The sequence below is a fragment of the Papaver somniferum genome, chromosome 1 (assembly GCF_003573695.1).
Source record: "Papaver somniferum cultivar HN1 chromosome 1, ASM357369v1, whole genome shotgun sequence".
Lineage (NCBI taxonomy): Eukaryota > Viridiplantae > Streptophyta > Magnoliopsida > Ranunculales > Papaveraceae > Papaver > Papaver somniferum.
Window position 1 is genome coordinate 238,173,553 of NC_039358.1, and position 21,238 is coordinate 238,194,790.

General features: G+C 35.0%; 1 protein-coding gene, 2 long non-coding RNA genes and 3 pseudogenes across 3 annotated transcripts; all 6 read right to left on the bottom strand.

Moving 5' to 3' along the window:
- Positions 1 to 724: 724 nt before the first annotated feature.
- On the bottom strand, positions 725 to 1,623 carry LOC113320650 (annotated as a pseudogene).
- Positions 1,624 to 5,866: 4,243 nt separating this feature from the next.
- On the bottom strand, positions 5,867 to 7,180 carry LOC113320669 (heat shock cognate 70 kDa protein 1-like). Its single transcript, XM_026568559.1, has 2 exons — positions 6,584 to 7,180; positions 5,867 to 6,363 (listed from the first exon to the last, which is right to left on the bottom strand). The coding sequence occupies exons 1-2, from the start codon at positions 6,789 to 6,791 to the stop codon at positions 6,290 to 6,292; spliced, it is 282 nt and encodes a 93-aa protein (XP_026424344.1). The 5' UTR covers positions 6,792 to 7,180; the 3' UTR covers positions 5,867 to 6,289.
- Positions 7,176 to 7,955, bottom strand: LOC113320642 (annotated as a pseudogene).
- A 3,417-nt stretch (positions 7,956 to 11,372) lies between these two features.
- Positions 11,373 to 11,939, bottom strand: LOC113320684. The gene is made up of 2 exons (XR_003346240.1): positions 11,797 to 11,939; positions 11,373 to 11,694 (listed from the first exon to the last, which is right to left on the bottom strand). It is a non-coding gene; the product is annotated as an uncharacterized LOC113320684 (long non-coding RNA).
- A 1,414-nt stretch (positions 11,940 to 13,353) lies between these two features.
- LOC113320658 lies at positions 13,354 to 14,254 on the bottom strand (annotated as a pseudogene).
- A 3,421-nt stretch (positions 14,255 to 17,675) lies between these two features.
- Positions 17,676 to 19,947, bottom strand: LOC113320680. The gene is made up of 6 exons (XR_003346237.1): positions 19,822 to 19,947; positions 19,644 to 19,703; positions 19,394 to 19,482; positions 18,843 to 18,964; positions 18,100 to 18,236; positions 17,676 to 17,997 (listed from the first exon to the last, which is right to left on the bottom strand). It is a non-coding gene; the product is annotated as an uncharacterized LOC113320680 (long non-coding RNA).
- Positions 19,948 to 21,238: the final 1,291 nt, after the last annotated feature.

Consider the following 21,238-nt stretch of genomic DNA (forward strand, 5'->3'; position numbering starts at 1 on the left):
ATTCTTTTATTCACTCTGTTTTATTGTCAATTTTCTAACATACGAAACAGAAAAACGGAATCAGAAACGATACACAATTTATTACAGTAACGGAATCCTGACATTGTAAAATTATGAAAACCCGAAACTATTTCGCTATCCAATATAATGGCAATCGAGATGACTAGATGACAACTTTGAATTTAACCTCATGGACTCATGGTCATGAAATTAAAATATCGAAATTTATGTGGAAAAGAAAAGCTTACCAAAAACGGTGTTGATAGGATTCACGGAAGCTTGATTCTTAGCAGCATCACCAATCAAACGTTCAGTATCAGTAAAACCAACATAAGAAGGTGTAGTTCTGTTCCCTTGGTCATTAGCAATAATCTCAACTCGGTCATGTTGCCATACACCAACACATGAATATGTTGTACCTAAATCAATCCCGATTGCTGCACCTCTTCCAGCCATGTCTGACAATACACAAACTAAAAACAAAACTCAACTTTGTAACCAGAGACGAGAAGTCTTGAGGCTAGCTTTGATCTTATATAGCCTTTACATGAGTGATTTTAGAATAAGGTTTCCTAAATTCAGTGTGTTTCCTCTTCTGGAGATTTTGGAACTGACAAAAGCTGACCCCACAAAATCGATCACAGGTCAAATTGCATCCTTCAACACTTCTGAACAGATTACGAAAATATATGTCGTGTCGTCTACGATCAGAAGCCAACATTCAGTATAATCAAGTACATTACTGAAGTGGAAGAAATTTTGAAATCGGTACAAAGGAAATTAGTGTTGTATATTATAGAACAAACAATGATGGCAATAATCAATCAATCTCTCACACATATCAACAGAACATTAGAAGATATAAACCACAAACTTTTTCAGACAAACACTGTATCTTCAATACATTAAAGAACATTTAATAAGTTTCGCGCCAGTAAACCCGATAATAATATGTAGCATAAACACCATTAACTAGAGCTTTGGCTGTACTCTTGTGGGGTCTGGCTTGAAGGGTACCCTATACCATGTCGTTTGTTAGGGAAAATCATGAATACTGAACTTGAAATGGCACCAACAACAGGAGGTAACGCCATCAACAAAACCTTCTGTGATGATTGAAATGAAGGATAGTAGCATCCAACCGTGTTTGGGTCCAGTAAAACAATGACAGCGAATACCAACACCGTAAAAAAACCATGCACAAAATCTCCAAATCGAAGTTTGTATGCTGATAAGTTCTCTGATTTCGATGATGGCCAAAGTCCCTTCGTGGTTGCGATCCCGTAATGAGTTACACCGTCATTACCGACGTAACTATCAGTAAAGATGTAAAGCAACAAGAGAATCCACAAATGGTAAGGAGAATACCAGTTAAGTATTTGTTAATAGTGTGACAGTGACCATTATTGGATACAACAGGACTAAGAAACTGATACAAGAAAACAGTTCCAGTGGGTAAAACCTTTAGGAGATTACCTACTCCTTTGAAAGCCATATCTCCTAATTGTTGAGAACTGCTCCTAAGTTGTTTCGACGGAGAAGATGAAGAAGCCATTTATACTTTTTTTTACTTGGAGATTTGATATATGTTATATGTAATGATATGGTAGGATTTTCATTGCATCTTTGGGCATTTCCTCTTTATATACAAAAAGTCGAGATATTATCAAAAGCAGATTTGAGAAAGGTTTTGCTTGTAAGCAAATCAAAAGTGCTTGCATAACTTTGATGTCAATATTGCTTTTGCTTTTACTCTTAAAATTATGTAGACCCATTTCTAAATCTTAAGATTTAGGATTCCTTGTGGAGTGTATTTAGTACGCTTAAATAGGATAAGTTTTGGGTAGTTAGTGTTTGATGTTAGTGATTTTCAAACACTGAAATTTTTTTGTACTGTATTCATTAATATATGTAGCTACTTTGATGTCATTTTAGAGTATTTTCAATAGGATTGTCAAATAGGTAAGGGATCTTCGACAAGTCATTTCCCTACATAGTATATTTGTGATCATCAGTAACTTTACTAACACCCTCTTTACTAATTTTAGTAAATTATTTTCGTCCTCCTTGGTAACTCAATACGTTATTGGCAATCATAAAAATCAAAGCGCTAACTCTCGAACCTCCCATTTTACTATTATCTAAACAATAAATGATTTTGGAAGTCGGTCTGGTTTCTAAAGGCTCTATTATGGTTTCCGGGTTGGTGAAATCGGAACTGATTCTTAGATTCTAAAGTTCTGTTTTCCATTCCGTCCGCCCAAATTTTGTAAACTGAAGAACATATGGGATTGCTTGCAAACTTGTCAAAATGCCACTAGAAAATCGACAAGTTAGCACAGGTGGACCCACTATAAGTCTACAAAACAGGTGGCTTCTAGGTACGGTCATTTTTTTCAAAACCGTCCTTAGAGAGGATTATTTGGGACGTCCATGGGGTGACCGTTTCTATTGGTCCCGGATAATTAATGTTAAGGTTTATGTCGGCCGTCCCAAAAGAAAGTATGACCAAAAAGTATTAGTGACGGTAGGAAGAGGACGGATAGAAAATCGTCACAAAATACCCTTTGGGATTAATTTGGGGCTTTTGGGGATGTTTTAACCGTACCGAAGAGGCCCTCTATTTTGTAGTGACCTAACTCTCCAAAGAGCGTTCACCTTCAACCGCGGCAAAAAATTTTTAGAAATATCGAAAGCCTAATTAAGACATTATTTAGGAGAGTTTATACATTTAGTAATTACTAGACATGTGTCGAATAAACTATCCCAATGGAATGAAATTTGACCCTCAAAATATTTTAGGTGATAAGTGTTAACTGTTTTAGTTTACCCTAAAAAAGAAGAAAGTAATATTTTCACGCTTTACTGGAGATGGTCTAACAATCCAATAGGTGCAACAACCTCACTGTTACCCAAAGACAAAGTCCAATCTCTTCCCCTTTTCCATAGAAGGATTTTCGGGGACCATGAAATTTTAAGGGTACCATTATTTTATTTTTGGGTAGGTCATTAGAATAAAGTTTAACACCCGTTACAAATCCACATATTTTGGTTAATAGCGAACTCTTATATTATTTTGGTTATTGGATAAAAAGAAGTACATTAACTAACTAGTGGAAGCCTAACAAACAAGCTCAACAACGTAATACTACATTAATTGAACAGGTTGTCGTGCTAACCTACCAGCGAGCCTCATGGGTAACCTAGCCAAGAGAGACGAAGCGGATGGGGCTGAGATTGGTCACAAGGGTGGAAGCTAATTGTAAGCGTCCCCAAAGCTAGCAGCTAACGAATCCAAGAGATTAACTAAATAAAGAGGCACTAAGAATCTAAAACTTTTACTTAAACATTCAATTAAACACCAAACCCCCCCTCTGTTATTCATCCCCAACTACTCAAATCCTCTTTTAATAAATCAAATCATCCTCAATTACTTCATCTCACAGAAACCCTAAATTTCACAGGAACACATCTCTTCAACTAATCGATGATTCTAAAAACCTACCAAACTACGAACTCACCGGTACCCACTTGATTGTGATTGATCTCACCAATTTTCTGCAAGGTTTTCTCATCGGATAATTCCTCTCGAAATCTCGAAATCGCCAGAGAAGAAGAATGAGGGAAGAAAGAGAGAAAAAAGAAAAGAGAATAAGAAAGAAGAAGAAAAGAAAGAAGACACGAGTTTATCTTCTCGGCCTAGAGATAAGCTCGACCCAATTTGCTGAACACCCACCTTTTTTGACACGTGCAGGCACAATGAAGTATTCAAAATTACTATTTTATACCCTCCGAAACAAATTGATAAATCTTCTTCACCAGTGTCCAAATGACACGTGCGAGCAGTCCATTTCGTAACTTTTCGAGATCTAACAAGCGGTACTATTTTTCGTTTCTAAATCGTTGTTAAATTAATTTCTAATAATTAATGTTTGAGTTACACTACTAAACGAGTTAATATCGTCTAAGACGTCTCTTGACCGGTCTAATATCGTACGAGCATGAGGGTCTTTACACTAACTCTACCTTCTATTATAATTCCTGCAATATTACGTCATTTTGGGGCTCGACCCTGGGACCTCGTGGGGCATAAACTTAAATCTTTGGAAACGGGGATGAATCTTATCTTTTAAATAAATAAATAATTTATTATTTTGGTTATTTTTAATTATAAAAACTATTTCAAAAATAAATTAATTTAATCTTTCTTTTAATTAGTTTCTCTAATTGAAAATTCTTGTTTATTTATTTTTCTTCTATTTTTTATTCTTTATGCGTATCAATAAAAAGGAATAAAAAAATAGAAAGAAAAAATAAATAAACAAGAACTAAAATAAAATAAAAATTAAACAAAAATTTAAATTAATTTTCTTAATTATTATTAAGTAAGGGACAATTCAGTCATTTACGCCTACTAAGACATCCCTTATCCATAGATAGTGGCTGGCCTAATAACTCAATAGTCCCGCGAGAAAACCAATGTCCCAAAAAATCCATAGAAGTGAAGACTAGAGAAAACATAAGATCCAACTGCTAGTCTGCTGTGCCTAACAACAAAGGGAATCGAGGCTCATTCTCCAAAGGCCCACTTCCTCGGCCCCCCTTTCCATTAAAGAGAAGAATTAGAAAGATCCAGTTCCAATCCTTCCTTGTGGATAGGGGTGAGCATGATTTTTACCTCATCCGCATCCAATCCAATTCATTACGGGAATTTTAAATTTAACATATACATCTAATCCAAGATCCAATGAATTTGCATCCAATGGATATATGGATAGAAATTGGGTACGGATAATCCAATTGATTTGTTATTGAAAATTTATGATGAAGAAACAAAATAAATATGGATGACTTCTTATAAACTCTACACATTTTATAAATGCGTATAAATATAGAAATGTCATGGACAACACACCAAGCAAACACTTTATGAATTTCAAAACTAATTACGTATTTTCCAAAACCTATATAAACTAGGTGGTATGTCCGTGCGCTGCACGGGCCAAAGTATTTTGTAGAGAAAAGTGTGCTTTGGTGCTAGTGAGTTTTTAGGGGCTCAAAATTGAAGCATGAAACAGAAAAAACAGGCAACAAAAATATTTTCTTACTAAAAATGATAAAATTCGAAGTAGTCAATTAATAAAATTAAATTATGTTCATTTAAACTTGCGGTTAGATTATTTATCACTTAAATATCCAAGTCTTCACTGGTATTTTTCTATGTTACTGACTTTATTTATGGCTTTATTTACTGACTTTGTTTTACTGACATTCATCATTGTTGCACCATTCGTAGCATCCTTTTCCACCACATCCACCATTTTGTGCTATCTTTAGTTCCTTAGAAATATAACCCTCTTCTTTCTAGCTCTTGTTGGCGCACCCATCTCGACGGTGTAAATCTGAGAAAACACATCCACCACATGCTAAAATTGGTTGTTCCTAAAAAGAACTAGTTAGCTCGTACTGGTTTCAACTGTGAAAAATTGAATGGAAATACTTACATATGATTCCCATGTATGTGGTTTGGTTCTCGTAGTGCCATGTCTACCAACCTTCGTGAATACTTGATGCAACGCTCGGGTCCAATTTCTATCCAGTAATACCACCTGTTGACAAATGCTGGAAAACTCCCATCCCTAGTAAATTCCACACTTAATGAGTAGAGAGGCTCAAGTATCTAATTATATAAAAGCAACAATTTTCTGAAATCATAAACCAAGTCCTACGGAGTGATGAAAAACACATATTTACAAATGTTAAATAGATGCAAAACATGTACATGAAAATAAGTGTATTAAGTTAACAACTACAATCTAGTTCCTTTCTCAGTCAACATGGGTAATAATGGAAAACCTAAAAATTCAATGCATGGATGAACCTCCTTAAGTATGGTGATTAAATATCCATTTCATGAAGCATCCAATGTAAACGACTCTTGACCTGCTGGAAGAAGAAGCCCACTGGAACACAGAGATGAACTTGATATACCAGCCAAAACTTCATTATTTAATTAAAATGCATCAACAATTATATTATTTAATCTTAAACGACTTCAAACTATAGTAGGACATCTTGTTGCCTACTGCGCAACATCTTATAATAAAATTCAGGGTTTGCTAGCTTTACCGTAGTAGTAGAATACTTTAGATTCTTTACAAATGTGTATTTGTTAATATTCTAAGCAAAAAAGATACAACCCATCGAAAGAAGACGCATACATTAGAGGTTAGTCAACAACCTGTTGTCATCCAGCTGCAATCATAATATATGCAATCAATTGCAAGCGTTACATGAAATTGGAATACAGTGCCCATCCAGCTGCAGCCCTCACAATAGAAGCTTCATTTGGAGGAACAAAGACTGCCAACCAAAAGAAAGAAAAATATCTACTTAGATGTAGACATGCTACTGGAGGTAATGAATGAATAATGGTTGACCCATGCATGCACCTTAAGTTAAATTTTTCGCTATCCAATATAATGGCAATCGAGATGACTAGATGACAACTTTGAATTTAACCTCATGGACTCATGGTCATGAAATTAAAATATCGAAATTTATGTGGAAAAGAAAAGCTTACCAAAAACGGTGTTGATAGGATTCACGGAAGCTTGATTCTTAGCAGCATCACCAATCAAACGTTCAGTATCAGTAAAACCAACATAAGAAGGTGTAGTTCTGTTCCCTTGGTCATTAGCAATAATCTCAACTCGGTCATGTTGCCATACACCAACACATGAATATGTTGTACCTAAATCAATCCCGATTGCTGCACCTCTTCCAGCCATGTCTGACAATACACAAACTAAAAACAAAACTCAACTTTGTAACCAGAGACGAGAAGTCTTGAGGCTAGCTTTGATCTTATATAGCCTTTACATGAGTGATTTTAGAATAAGGTTTCCTAAATTCAGTGTGTTTCCTCTTCTGGAGATTTTGGAACTGACAAAAGCTGACCCCACAAAATCGATCACAGGTCAAATTGCATCCTTCAACACTTCTGAACAGATTACGAAAATATATGTCGTGTCGTCTACGATCAGAAGCCAACATTCAGTATAATCAAGTACATTACTGAAGTGGAAGAAATTTTGAAATCGGTACAAAGGAAATTAGTGTTGTATATTATAGAACAAACAATGATGGCAATAATCAATCAATCTCTCACACTATCAACAGAACATTAGAAGATATAAACCACAAACTTTTTCAGACAAACACTGTATCTTCAATACATTAAAGAACATTTAATAAGTTTCGCGCCAGTAAACCCGATAATAATATGTAGCATAAACACCATTAACTAGAGCTTTGGCTGTACTCTTGTGGGGTCTGGCTTGAAGGGTACCCTATACCATGTCGTTTGTTAGGGAAAATCATGAATACTGAACTTGAAATGGCACCAACAACAGGAGGTAACGCCATCAACAAAACCTTCTGTGATGATTGAAATGAAGGATAGTAGCATCCAACCGTGTTTGGGTCCAGTAAAACAATGACAGCGAATACCAACACCGTAAAAAAAACCATGCACAAAATCTCCAAATCGAAGTTTGTATGCTGATAAGTTCTCTGATTTCGATGATGGCCAAAGTCCCTTCGTGGTTGCGATCCCGTAATGAGTTACACCGTCATTACCGACGTAACTATCAGTAAAAGATGTAAAGCAACAAGAGAATCCACAAATGGTAAGGAGAATACCAGTTAAGTATTTGTTAATAGTGTGACAGTGACCATTATTGGATACAACAGGACTAAGAAACTGATACAAGAAAACAGTTCCAGTGGGTAAAACCTTTAGGAGATTACCTACTCCTTTGAAAGCCATATCTCCTAATTGTTGAGAACTGCTCCTAAGTTGTTTCGACGGAGAAGATGAAGAAGCCATTTATACTTTTTTTTACTTGGAGATTTGATATATGTTATATGTAATGATATGGTAGGATTTTCATTGCATCTTTGGGCATTTCCTCTTTATATACAAAAAGTCGAGATATTATCAAAAGCAGATTTGAGAAAGGTTTTGCTGTAAGCAAATCAAAAGTGCTTGCATAACTTTGATGTCAATATTGCTTTTGCTTTTACTCTTAAAATTATGTAGACCCATTTCTAAATCTTAAGATTTAGGATTCCTTGTGGAGTGTATTTAGTACGCTTAAATAGGATAAGTTTTGGGTAGTTAGTGTTTGATGTTAGTGATTTTCAAACACTGAAATTTTTTTGTACTGTATTCATTAATATATGTAGCTACTTTGATGTCATTTTAGAGTATTTTCAATAGGATTGTCAAATAGGTAAGGGATCTTCGACAAGTCATTTCCCTACATAGTATATTTGTGATCATCAGTAACTTTACTAACACCCTCTTTACTAATTTTAGTAAATTATTTTCGTCCTACTTGGTAACTCAATACGTTATTGCATCATAAAATCAAATGCGCTAACTCGAACCTCCCATTTTACTATTATCTAAACAATAAATGATTTTGGAAGTCGGTTCTGGTTTCTAAAGGCTCTATTATGGTTCCGGGTTGGTGAAATCGGAACTGATTCTTAGATCTAAAGGTTCTGTTTTCCATTCCGGCGCCAAATTTTGTAAACTGAAGAACATATGGGATTGCTTGCAAACTTGTCAAAATGCCACTAGAAAATCGACAAGTTAGCACAGGTGGACCCACTATAAGTCTACAAAACAGGTGGCTTCTAGGTACGGTCATTTTTTCAAAACCGTCCTTAGAGAGGATTATTTGGGACGTCCATGGGGTGACCGTTTCTATTGGTCACCGGATAATTAATTTAAGGTTATTTGTCGGCCGTCCCAAAAAGAAAGTATGACCAAAAAGTATTAGTGACGGTAGGATAGAGGACGGATAGAAAATCGTCACAAATACCTTTTGGGATTAATTTGGGGCTTTTGGGGATGTTTTAACCGTACCAAGAGGCCTTCTATTTTGTAGTGACCTAACTCTCCAAAGAGCTTCACCTGCGGCAAAAAATTTTATTCGAAAGCCTAATTAAGACATTATTTAGGAGAGTTTATACATTTAGTAATTACTAGACATGTGTCGAATAAACTATCCCAATGGAATGAAATTTGACCCTCAAAATATTTTAGGTGATAAAGTGTTAACTGTTTTAGTTTACCCTAAAATAAGAAAGTAATATTTTCACGCTTTACTGGAGATGGTCTAACAGATCCAATAGGCTGCAACAACCTCACTGTACCCAAAGACAAAGTCCAATCTCTTCCCCTTTCCATAGAAGGATTTTCGGGGGACCATGAAAATTTGAAGGGTACCAATATTTTATTTTTGGTAGGTCATTATGAATAAAGTTTAACACCCGTTACAAATCCACATATTTTGGTTAATAGCGAAACTCTTATATTATTTTGGTTAGATAAAAGAGTATTACATTAACTAGTTGGAAGCCTAACAAGCTAAGCTCAACAACGTAATACTACATTAATTGAACAGGTTGTCGTGCTAACCTACCAGCGAGCCTCATGGGTAACCTAGCCAAGAGAGACGAAGCGGATGGGGCTGAGATTGTGTCACAAGGGTGGAAGCTAATTGTAGCGTCCCCAAAGCTAGCAGCTAACGAATCCAAGAGATTAACTAAATAAAGAGGCACAGAATCTAAAACTTTTACTTAAACATTCAATTAAACACCAAACCCCCTCTGTTATTCATCCCCAACTACTCAAATCCTCTTTAATAAATCAACTCCTCAATTACTTCATCTCACAGAAACCCTAAATTTCACAGGAACACATCTCTTCAACTTAATCGATGATTCTAACCTAACCCAAACTACGAACTCACCGGTACCCCACTTGATTGATTGATCTCACCAATTTTCTGCAAGGTTTCTCATCGGATAATTCCTCTCGAAATCGCCAGAGAAGAAGAATGAGGGAAGAAAGAGAGAAAAAAGAAAAGAGAATAAGAAAGAAGAAGAAAAGAAAGAAGACACGAGTTTATCTTCTCGGCCTAGAGATAAGCTCGACCCAATTTGCTGAAACACCCCACCTTTTTTACACGTGCAGCACAATGAAGTATTCAAAATTACTATTTTACCCTCCGAAAACAAATTGATAATCTTCTTCACCAGTGTCCAAATGACACGTGCGAGCAGTCCATTTCGTAACTTTTCGAGATCTAACAAGCGGTACTATTTTCGTTTCTAAATCGTTGTTAAATTAATTTCTAATAATTAATGTTTGAGTTACACTAAACGAGTTAATATCGTCTAAGACGTCTCTTGACCGGTCTAATATCGTTGACGAGCATGAGGGTCTTTACACTAACTCTACCTTCTATTATAATTCCTGCAATTTTGCAACGTCATTTGGGGCTCGACCCTGGGACCTCGTGGGCGCATAAATCTTTGGAAAACGGGGATGAATCTTATCTTTTAAATAAAAAATAAATTTATTATTTTGGTTATTATTTTAATTTAAAAACTATTTCAAAAATAAATTAATTTAATCTTTTCTTTTAATTAGTTTCTCTAATTGAAAAATAAAATAAAATGAAAAATATTATAAGAATCAAAAATTAAGAGTATAATAAAAAGGAATTAAAAAATAGAAGAAAAATAAATAAACAAGAACTAAAATAAAATAAAAATTAAACAAAAATTTAAATTAATTTCTTAATTATTATTAAGTAAGGGACAATTCAGTCATTTACGCCTACTAAGACATCCCTTATCCATAGATAGTGGCTGGCCTAATAACTCAATAGTCCCGCGAGAAAACCAATGTCCCAAAAAATCCATAGAAGTGAAGACTAGAGAAAACATAAGATCCAACTGCTAGTCTGCTGTGCCTAACAACAAAGGGAATCGAGGCTCATTCTCCAAAGGCCCACTTCCTCGGCCCCCCTTTCCATTAAAGAGAAGAATTAGAAAGATCCAGTTCCAATCCTTCCTTGTGGATAGGGGTGAGCATGATTTTTACCTCATCCGCATCCAATCCAATTCATTACGGGAATTTTAAATTTAACATATACATCTAATCCAAGATCCAATGAATTTGCATCCAATGGATATATGGATAGAAATATTGGGTACGGATAATCCAATTGATTTGTTATTGAAAATTTATGATGAAGAAACAAAATAAATATGGATGACTTCTTATAAACTCTACACATTTTATAAATGCGTATAAATATAGAAATGTCATGGACAACACACCAAGCAAACACTTTATGAATTTCAAAACTAATTACGTATTTTCCAAAACCTATATAAACTAGGTGGTATATCCGTGCGCTGCACGGGCCAAAGTATTTTGTAGAGAAAAGTGTGCTTTGGTGCTAGTGAGTTTTTAGGGGCTCAAAATTGAAGCATGAAACAGAAAAAACAGGCAACAAAAATATTTTCTTACTAAAAATGATAAAATTCGAAGTAGTCAATTAATAAAATTAAATTATGTTCATTTAAACTTGCGGTTAGATTATTTATCACTTAAATATCCAAGTCTTCACTGGTATTTTTCTATGTTACTGACTTTATTTATGGCTTTATTTACTGACTTTGTTTTACTGACATTCATCATTGTTGCACCATTCGTAGCATCCTTTTCCACCACATCCACCATTTTTGTGCTATCTTTAGTTTCCTTAGAAATATAACCCTCTTCTTTCTAGCTCTTGTTGGCGCACCCATCTCGACGGTGTAAATCTGAGAAAACACATCCACCACATGCTAAAATTGGTTGTTCCTAAAAAGAACTTGTTAGCTCGTACTGGTTTCAACTGTGAAAAATTGAATGGAAATACTTACATATGATTCCAATGTATGTGGTTTGGTTCTCGTAGTGCCATGTCTACCAAACCTTCGTGAATACTTGATGCAACGCTCGGGTCCAATTTCTATCCAGTAATACCACCTGTTTGACAAATGCTGGAAAACTCCCATCCCTAGTAAATTCCACACTTAATGAGTAGAGAGGCTCAAGTATCTAATTATATAAAAGCAACAATTTTCTGAAATCATAAACCAAGTCCTACGGAGTGATGAAAAACACATATTTACAAATGTTAAATAGATGCAAAACATGTACATGAAAATAAGTGTATTAAGTTAACAACTACAATCTAGTTCCTTTCTCAGTCAACATTGGGTAATAATAATGGAAAACCTAAAAATTCAATGCATGGATGAACCTCCTTAAGTATGGTGATTAAATATCCATTTCATGAAGCATCCAATGTAAACGACTCTTGACCTGCTGGAAGAAGAAGCCCACTGGAACACAGAGATGAACTTGATATACCAGCCAAAACTTCATTATTTAATTAAAATGCATCAACAATTATATTATTTAATCTTAAACGACTTCAAACTATAGTAGGACATCTTGTTGCCTACTGCGCAACATCTTATAATAAAATTCAGGGTTTGCTAGCTTTACCGTAGTAGTAGAATACTTTAGATTCTTTACAAATGTGTATTTGTTAATATTCTAAGCAAAAAAGATACAACCCATCGAAAGAAGACGCATACATTAGAGGTTAGTCAACAACCTGTTGTCATCCAGCTGCAATCATAATATATGCAATCAATTGCAAGCGTTACATGAAATTGGAATACAGTGCCCATCCAGCTGCAGCCCTCACAATAGAAGCTTCATTTGGAGGAACAAAGACTGCCAACCAAAAGAAAGAAAAATATCTACTTAGATGTAGACATGCTACTGGAGGTAATGAATGAATAATGGTTGACCCATGCATGCACCTTAAGTTAAATTTTTCGCTATCCAATATAATGGCAATCGAGATGACTAGATGACAACTTTGAATTTAACCTCATGGACTCATGGTCATGAAATTAAAATATCGAAATTTATGTGGAAAAGAAAAGCTTACCAAAAACGGTGTTGATAGGATTCACGGAAGCTTGATTCTTAGCAGCATCACCAATCAAACGTTCAGTATCAGTAAAACCAACATAAGAAGGTGTAGTTCTGTTCCCTTGGTCATTAGCAATAATCTCAACTCGGTCATGTTGCCATACACCAACACATGAATATGTTGTACCTAAATCAATCCCGATTGCTGCACCTCTTCCAGCCATGTCTGACAATACACAAACTAAAAACAAAACTCAACTTTGTAACCAGAGACGAGAAGTCTTGAGGCTAGCTTTGATCTTATATAGCCTTTACATGAGTGATTTTAGAATAAGGTTTCCTAAATTCAGTGTGTTTCCTCTTCTGGAGATTTTGGAACTGACAAAAGCTGACCCCACAAAATCGATCACAGGTCAAATTGCATCCTTCAACACTTCTGAACAGATTACGAAAATATATGTCGTGTCGTCTACGATCAGAAGCCAACATTCAGTATAATCAAGTACATTACTGAAGTGGAAGAAATTTTGAAATCGGTACAAAGGAAATTAGTGTTGTATATTATAGAACAAACAATGATGGCAATAATCAATCAATCTCTCACACATATCAACAGAACATTAGAAGATATAAACCACAAACTTTTTCAGACAAACACTGTATCTTCAATACATTAAAGAACATTTAATAAGTTTCGCGCCAGTAAACCCGATAATAATATGTAGCATAAACACCATTAACTAGAGCTTTGGCTGTACTCTTGTGGGGTCTGGCTTGAAGGGTACCCTATACCATGTCGTTTGTTAGGGAAAATCATGAATACTGAACTTGAAATGGCACCAACAACAGGAGGTAACGCCATCAACAAAACCTTCTGTGATGATTGAAATGAAGGATAGTAGCATCCAACCGTGTTTGGGTCCAGTAAAACAATGACAGCGAATACCAACACCGTAAAAAAAACCATGCACAAAATCTCCAAATCGAAGTTTGTATGCTGATAAGTTCTCTGATTTCGATGATGGCCAAAGTCCCTTCGTGGTTGCGATCCCGTAATGAGTTACACCGTCATTACCGACGTAACTATCAGTAAAAGATGTAAAGCAACAAGAGAATCCACAAATGGTAAGGAGAATACCAGTTATTTGTTAATAGTGTGACAGTGACCATTATTGGATACAACAGGACTAAGAAACTGATACAAGAAAACAGTTCCAGTGGGTAAAACCTTTAGGAGATTACCTACTCCTTTGAAAGCCATATCTCCTAATTGTTGAGAACTGCTCCTAAGTTGTTTCGACGGAGAAGATGAAGAAGCCATTTATACTTTTTTTTACTTGGAGATTTGATATATGTTATATGTAATGATATGGTAGGATTTTCATTGCATCTTTGGGCATTTCCTCTTTATATACAAAAAGTCGAGATATTATCAAAAGCAGATTTGAGAAAGGTTTTGCTTGTAAGCAAATCAAAAGTGCTTGCATAACTTTGATGTCAATATTGCTTTTGCTTTTACTCTTAAAATTATGTAGACCCATTTCTAAATCTTAAGATTTAGGATTCCTTGTGGAGTGTATTTAGTACGCTTAAATAGGATAAGTTTTGGGTAGTTAGTGTTTGATGTTAGTGATTTTCAAACACTGAAATTTTTTTGTACTGTATTCATTAATATATGTAGCTACTTTGATGTCATTTTAGAGTATTTTCAATAGGATTGTCAAATAGGTAAGGGATCTTCGACAAGTCATTTCCCTACATAGTATATTTGTGATCATCAGTAACTTTACTAACACCCTCTTTACTAATTTTAGTAAATTATTTTCGTCCTACTTGGTAACTCAATACGTTATTGCATCATAAAATCAAATGCGCTAACTCGAACCTCCCATTTTACTATTATCTAAACAATAAATGATTTTGGAAGTCGGTTCTGGTTTCTAAAGGCTCTATTATGGTTCCGGGTTGGTGAAATCGGAACTGATTCTTAGATCTAAAGGTTCTGTTTTCCATTCCGGCGCCAAATTTTGTAAACTGAAGAACATATGGGATTGCTTGCAAACTTGTCAAAATGCCACTAGAAAATCGACAAGTTAGCACAGGTGGACCCACTATAAGTCTACAAAACAGGTGGCTTCTAGGTACGGTCATTTTTTCAAAACCGTCCTTAGAGAGGATTATTTGGGACGTCCATGGGGTGACCGTTTCTATTGGTCACCGGATAATTAATTTAAGGTTATTTGTCGGCCGTCCCAAAAAGAAAGTATGACCAAAAAGTATTAGTGACGGTAGGATAGAGGACGGATAGAAAATCGTCACAAATACCTTTTGGGATTAATTTGGGGCTTTTGGGGATGTTTTAACCGTACCAAGAGGCCTTCTATTTTGTAGTGACCTAACTCTCCAAAGAGCTTCACCTGCGGCAAAAATTTTTATTCGAAAGCCTAATTAAGACATTATTTAGGAGAGTTTATACATTTAGTAATTACTAGACATGTGTCGAATAAACTATCCCAATGGAATGAAATTTGACCCTCAAAATATTTTAGGTGATAAAGTGTTAACTGTTTTAGTTTACCCTAAAATAAGAAAGTAATATTTTCACGCTTTACTGGAGATGGTCTAACAGATCCAATAGGCTGCAACAACCTCACTGTACCCAAAGACAAAGTCCAATCTCTTCCCCTTTCCATAGAAGGATTTTCGGGGGACCATGAAAATTTTGAAGGGTACCAATATTTTATTTTTGGTAGGTCATTATGAAATAAAGTTTAACACCCGTTACAAATCCACATATTTTGGTTAATAGCGAAACTCTTATATTATTTTGGTTATTGGATAAAAGAGTATTACATTAACTAGTTGGAAGCCTAACAAGCTAAGCTCAACAACGTAATACTACATTAATTGAACAGGTTGTCGTGCTAACCTACCAGCGAGCCTCATGGGTAACCTAGCCAAGAGAGACGAAGCGGATGGGGCTGAGATTGTGTCACAAGGGTGGAAGCTAATTGTAGCGTCCCCAAAGCTAGCAGCTAACGAATCCAAGAGATTAACTAAATAAAGAGGCACTAAGAATCTAAAACTTTTACTTAAACATTCAATTAAACACCAAACCCCCTCTGTTATTCATCCCCAACTACTCAAATCCTCTTTTAATAAATCAACTCCTCAATTACTTCATCTCACAGAAACCCTAAATTTCACAGGAACACATCTCTTCAACTTAATCGATGATTCTAACCTAACCCAAACTACGAACTCACCGGTACCCCACTTGATTGATTGATCTCACCAATTTTCTGCAAGGTTTCTCATCGGATAATTCCTCTCGAAATCGCCAGAGAAGAAGAATGAGGGAAGAAAGAGAGAAAAAGAAAAGAGAATAAGAAAGAAGAAGAAAAGAAAGAAGACACGAGTTTATCTTCTCGGCCTAGAGATAAGCTCGACCCAATTTGCTGAACACCCACCTTTTTTGACACGTGCAGGCACAATGAAGTATTCAAAATTACTATTTTACCCTCCGAAAACAAATTGATAAATCTTCTTCACCAGTGTCCAAATGACACGTGCGAGCAGTCCATTTCGTAACTTTTCGAGATCTAACAAGCGGTACTATTTTCGTTTCTAAATCGTTGTTAAATTAATTTCTAATAATTAATGTTTGAGTTACACTAAACGAGTTAATATCGTCTAAGACGTCTCTTGACCGGTCTAATATCGTTGACGAGCATGAGGGTCTTTACACTAACTCTACCTTCTATTATAATTCCTGCAATATTACGTCATTTGGGGCTCGACCCTGGGACCTCGTGGGCGCATAAATCTTTGGAAAACGGGGATGAATCTTATCTTTTAAATAAATAAATAAATTTATTATTTTGGTTATTATTTTAATTTAAAAACTATTTCAAAAATAAATTAATTTAATCTTTTCTTTTAATTAGTTTCTCTAATTGAAAAATAAAATAAAATGAAAAATATTATAAGAATCAAAAATTAAGAGTATAATAAAAAGGAATTAAAAAATAGAAGAAAAATAAATAAACAAGAACTAAAATAAAATAAAAATTAAACAAAAATTTAAATTAATTTTCTTAATTATTATTAAGTAAGGGACAATTCAGTCATTTACGCCTACTAAGACATCCCTTATCCATAGATAGTGGCTGGCCTAATAACTCAATAGTCCCGCGAGAAAACCAATGTCCCAAAAAATCCATAGAAGTGAAGACTAGAGAAAACATAAGATCCAACTGCTAGTCTGCTGTGCCTAACAACAAAGGGAATCGAGGCTCATTCTCCAAAGGCCCACTTCCTCGGCCCCCCTTTCCATTAAAGAGAAGAATTAGAAAGATCCAGTTCCAATCCTTCCTTGTGGATAGGGGTGAGCATGATTTTTACCTCATCCGCATCCAATCCAATTCATTACGGGAATTTTAAATTTAACATATACATCTAATCCAAGATCCAATGAATTTGCATCCAATGGATATATGGATAGAAATATTGGGTACGGATAATCCAATTGATTTGTTATTGAAAATTTATGATGAAGAAACAAAATAAATATGGATGACTTCTTATAAACTCTACACATTTTATAAATGCGTATAAATATAGAAATGTCATGGACAACACACCAAGCAAACACTTTATGAATTTCAAAACTAATTACGTATTTTCCAAAACCTATATAAACTAGGTGGTATATCCGTGCGCTGCACGGGCCAAAGTATTTTGTAGAGAAAAGTGTGCTTTGGTGCTAGTGAGTTTTTAGGGGCTCAAAATTGAAGCATGAAACAGAAAAAACAGGCAACAAAAATATTTTCTTACTAAAAATGATAAAATTCGAAGTAGTCAATTAATAAAATTAAATTATGTTCATTTAAACTTGCGGTTAGATTATTTATCACTTAAATATCCAAGTCTTCACTGGTATTTTTCTATGTTACTGACTTTATTTATGGCTTTATTTACTGACTTTGTTTTACTGACATTCATCATTGTTGCACCATTCGTAGCATCCTTTTCCACCACATCCACCATTTTTGTGCTATCTTTAGTTTCCTTAGAAATATAACCCTCTTCTTTCTAGCTCTTGTTGGCGCACCCATCTCGACGGTGTAAATCTGAGAAAACACATCCACCACATGCTAAAATTGGTTGTTCCTAAAAAGAACTTGTTAGCTCGTACTGGTTTCAACTGTGAAAAATTGAATGGAAATACTTACATATGATTCCAATGTATGTGGTTTGGTTCTCGTAGTGCCATGTCTACCAAACCTTCGTGAATACTTGATGCAACGCTCGGGTCCAATTTCTATCCAGTAATACCACCTGTTTGACAAATGCTGGAAAACTCCCATCCCTAGTAAATTCCACACTTAATGAGTAGAGAGGCTCAAGTATCTAATTATATAAAAGCAACAATTTTCTGAAATCATAAACCAAGTCCTACGGAGTGATGAAAAACACATATTTACAAATGTTAAATAGATGCAAAACATGTACATGAAAATAAGTGTATTAAGTTAACAACTACAATCTAGTTCCTTTCTCAGTCAACATTGGGTAATAATAATGGAAAACCTAAAAATTCAATGCATGGATGAACCTCCTTAAGTATGGTGATTAAATATCCATTTCATGAAGCATCCAATGTAAACGACTCTTGACCTGCTGGAAGAAGAAGCCCACTGGAACACAGAGATGAACTTGATATACCAGCCAAAACTTCATTATTTAATTAAAATGCATCAACAATTATATTATTTAATCTTAAACGACTTCAAACTATAGTAGGACATCTTGTTGCCTACTGCGCAACATCTTATAATAAAATTCAGGGTTTGCTAGCTTTACCGTAGTAGTAGAATACTTTAGATTCTTTACAAATGTGTATTTGTTAATATTCTAAGCAAAAAAGATACAACCCATCGAAAGAAGACGCATACATTAGAGGTTAGTCAACAACCTGTTGTCATCCAGCTGCAATCATAATATATGCAATCAATTGCAAGCGTTACATGAAATTGGAATACAGTGCCCATCCAGCTGCAGCCCTCACAATAGAAGCTTCATTTGGAGGAACAAAGACTGCCAACCAAAAGAAAGAAAAATATCTACTTAGATGTAGACATGCTACTGGAGGTAATGAATGAATAATGGTTGACCCATGCATGCACCTTAAGTTAAATCTTTATGAGTACATACTCCCCCCCCCCCCCCCTGGTGTTTGCATTGTTGATAAATGAGACTGAGCATGCGAGATTGTCTACATAGAGAAACCCATTATTTTTAACTAATATATGTCAATTTCATGTTCAAAACAAAATCGATTTTTGTAATGCACAGGGGGTTTCTTGTTACAAATTAATGGACAAATGCTTAAGCTTAACCCTAAGATTTCACAAATAGCTTCTACTTCATCAAACACGAATAACTACCACATTCAAGCTCGATCTCGAAACATAAACATTGATTATAATCGAAAGACTGCTAACTTTTGTATCTGGTGATGCTTACTTAGCCAAAGGTGATTCAGAAAATGATTAAACATTTCTGTTTCCCGATAAGAATTCAGTTATTCTTCCCTGCCATGAAATCTGCCAACCCTGACACAATGAGATAAACCGAAAATTAATATCAGTCATAATAAACCTAACATTTAAAATCTATTCACCCTAATTTACAAAATCCATTAACCGTATTACCCTAATTTACATCAACTAATAACCTCTGCATAAAAATTTAATGAATCCTAAATTAAATTTACCTGATTAATAATATCCATCACCTCATGGTTCCTTATGTACAATGTATAATCAATTATCACCTGCATAAATTAAATATAAATCTTTATGTATAACCAAAAAAAAGTTACACCAGGAAAAAAAACGTATGATGTAAAGAGAAAATCGTGGTATTCGATCGTGGAATTAAGTTATTGTTACCTGAAGAGAGGATAATAATTACAACATGCAGGTACAAAGAAGAAGAAACGGAGAGTGGAGAAGAAGCCGTGAAAAGAGAAAATATGGGAAAGGAAGAAAAAAAATCTCGTAGGGATTTAGGTTTTCCGCAAAAAAAATTCTTTTCATGCGCGGTACATAGAGAAGTGGGGTCGGACATACCAAAAATTGGTGGTGGAGAAAATCCTTAGGTTTCGATTGGTCTATATTTTTTTGGTGGGGCCAGAAGCTCTTAGAAGAGAGTTTGATTCAGCTTTAGCCACTACAAAGGAAAATCACCTGAAATTCTTGTTAAAGGAGAAGGAGACATAAAATAGGGAGAAGAAAAGAGAAAAATTTCTTATTCATGTGTATTATAGACGGACATTAGAGCCTCTATTTATAGGGCTAGACACAAGGGAATCCCGGTAATAAATGGGATTTGCCCTAGATATTGTTAACATAATTACACGTTTATAACACTTCCCCTGATGACATTGTGTATAAGCTATTTACCTCGTTAAAACCTTGTCAGGAAATTCATAAAGGACAAAACCTGATCGAAGGGAAAAGAGTACAATTGAGAAAACTTATAAAAGATTTGGACACGCAAATGTTGCCTCATTAAAACCTTGACAAGGAAAACCCAATGGGAAAAACCTTGATGAAGGAAAAAGAGTACAACGTTATAGTCCAGTAAAATACCTTCTAATTTGATACTCCCCCTGATAAGTACTTTAGTTAAATCTTGTCTTGCAAATCTTCGAGTCGAGCCAATTTCGGTAAACGAATTTCATGAATGCCTTCGTGAGAAATTTCCAAGTTGATGAAGTCTTCTTTTGTGTTAGTCTTCTAATGGTAGTTTTCTTGAGTCTTCACGCTTCTTGAAGTACATTGAGGACTTGCTTCTTGGATTCCTAGCTTCTCGTAAATGATTTGCAAAAGTAGTTGATCTAGTTTCTTCAACAAAGTGCCAGTATGCAGTTATAATACCATAGGTGAGTAAAGTTTGTGATCATCCCATATATGTATTAGAATGATATCCAAATTCCTAAGGGTTCTTATGTTGATGTGGTCTCACAAAACAAAATGACCTAGTTAATTGTGGGAATCCACCAAATAACAAAAATTATACAACTCCCCCTTGGATGACCACCATATTGAATAAATTGCCTCACTAAAAACTTGTCAATAAAACCCAGTGGGGAAAAATTTGGACGAAGGAAAAAGAGGAAAAATATAAACATTTTTGAAAGAAAATCAAACGTCAACGAGATGTTTCCTCGTTAAAACCTTTTCAGGAAAACCACCTGGGATAAAACCTGCAATAAAGGGAAAAGAGTACAACTTTTGACGTAAATATGGATGCTAACCCAACTATATGAGTGTCACAAAAGAAAAGCATCAAAATAATAACTCT

Coding starts and splice junctions, on each gene's coding strand:
- LOC113320669 (XM_026568559.1), bottom strand. CDS start 6,791: ATGGCTGGAAGAGGTGCAGCAATCGGGATTGATTTAGGTACAACATAT. Junction 6,364..6,583: donor TCCTATCAACACCGTTTTTG/GTAAGCTTTTCT, acceptor TTTGGTTGGCAG/TCTTTGTTCCTCCAAATGAA.